The 1,846-nt window shown below is 46.8% G+C and overlaps 1 protein-coding gene across 1 annotated transcript; it reads right to left on the bottom strand.

Annotated features, from left to right (window-relative positions):
* Positions 1-489: 489 nt before the first annotated feature.
* Positions 490-1,477, bottom strand: LOC142072783 (olfactory receptor 52B2-like). Its single transcript, XM_075130843.1, has one exon. It carries the CDS (start codon positions 1,475-1,477, stop codon positions 539-541), a length of 939 nt encoding a protein of 312 aa, XP_074986944.1. The 3' UTR covers positions 490-538.
* Positions 1,478-1,846: the final 369 nt, after the last annotated feature.

The raw sequence follows: 1,846 nt of genomic DNA on the forward strand, positions 1-1,846 counted from the left end.
GTCACACAGAGAGAGAGAGCAGAAGACCAGAAGTCCCAAGTGCAGGCAATGTGATGCTTATTCATTTTAGATTTTAGAGTAGCAGCCGTGTTAGTCCGTATTCAGAGAAAAGGAGGACTTGTGCACCTTAGAGACGAACAAATTTATTTGAGCATAAGCTTTCATGAGCAACAGCCCACTTCATCGGATGCATTCTCTTTGCCTGTCTCAAACTGGAGTTTCTGTTCATCAAACTGATAAAGAACCTTTTTCACACGGGGAGTAAGCCACAGCCACATTGCATCAGAAAGCTGTAGTGTCTTCTGGTTGTCTAAGAGTTATGGAAAGGCCACATGATAGGGTGTGTGAGTTTGGGGGCTAAAAGGAGATGCTGAAAGAGGTGAGGTGATGGCAAGAGAGAGGGAACTCAGCAGCAGAGAGAGCCCTGTTGGGTGATGTGGTGATAAGACATTAGGTGTGAGGAACTTCTCAGACTGTGAACCTCTACAATGCTGAGCTCAGACAAACTGGGGCAGGGCACCCTTCATGCCCCAGGTGATCACATTCTGCAGGTGTATTTGCCCAATTTGTCACGAAGCTCTTTGGATTTCACCCCATAAATTACAGGGTTGAGCATGGGGGAGATGAGGAGATAGAGGTTGGCCAAGATGATGTGAACGTGGGAAGCAATACCCTGACCAAAACGGTGTGTTAGGTTGACAAAGAGGCCTGGAATATAATAAGTCAGCAACACACAGATGTGGGCTGTGCAGGTATTGAGGGCTTTCTGGTGGGCTTTCTTGGAGGAGATTCTGAGGACGGCCCTGATGATCAGACCATAGGACAGGACAATGAGTGACAGGTCTAACACGCTGACTACAAACATTATCACCAAGCTATATGTCCTGTGGAGTGTGATGTCCCCACATGATAACTTCACCAAAGCTATAGGTTCACAGAACGTGTGGGGGATAACGCGGTTGGCGCAGAATGGCAGCCTGCTCAGGAGCAGGGTCATAGGCAGAATGAAGAGAACAGCTTTGATCAAACATAGAAGCCCTAGCTTAGCTATTCGTCCTTTCCTGAGGATGGTGGCATATCTCAGAGGGTTACATATGGCAACATAGCGATCAAAGGCCATTGTCACAAGGATGGCTGAGTGCATCACAGAAACCATGGAAAGGAAGAAAGTCTGGGTGAGGCAGCCTCCCACAGTAATGCCTTTGAAATTGAACCAAAATATGCACAGTGTCTTCGGCACGACGGCGGTAGATGTGGCGATGTCTGATAGCGCCAGCATGCAGAGCAGCAGGTACATCGGCTTTTGCAGGGTCTGCTCTTTGCTTACAACATACAGAAGCATAACATTTCCCCACAGGCCAAGAATGTAGAACATTGTGAAAGGGATGGAAATCCAGACATGGGCAGCTTCCAGGCCAGGGATGCCCATTAGGATGAATGTTGAAGGGTTAGAGGGGGTGAGGTTGAAAGGTGCCATGAAGTTCTCAGTGTGTCAATCAGGCTCAGAAATGCTCCAGGTTCCTGTGAAGAGAGAGAAGCACAGAGAGGGGGGTTACACACTTTATAACAAAGAGTAGGGTTAATATTTTATTGTTATTAACAGTCTATAAAGGGGAGCGAGAAGTGAGGTGGCAACATTTATAGATGACACAAGATTATTTTGGTTATAGTGAAGTCCAGAGAAGTCCTGAGATGGAGCTAACCAAGCCATTTGAAACCCTGCTCTCAGTGCAAGCACAGAAAGAAACTCAGCAAAACTTTGGAATCCAGGAGGAGTGGGGTGGGAAATCATACAGAAAATACAATGTCATCAGATCAATCATTCAGTGTTTCACCCTCCTCTGGA

This window comes from Caretta caretta, chromosome 1, assembly GCF_965140235.1.
Source record: "Caretta caretta isolate rCarCar2 chromosome 1, rCarCar1.hap1, whole genome shotgun sequence".
Lineage (NCBI taxonomy): Eukaryota > Metazoa > Chordata > Testudines > Cheloniidae > Caretta > Caretta caretta.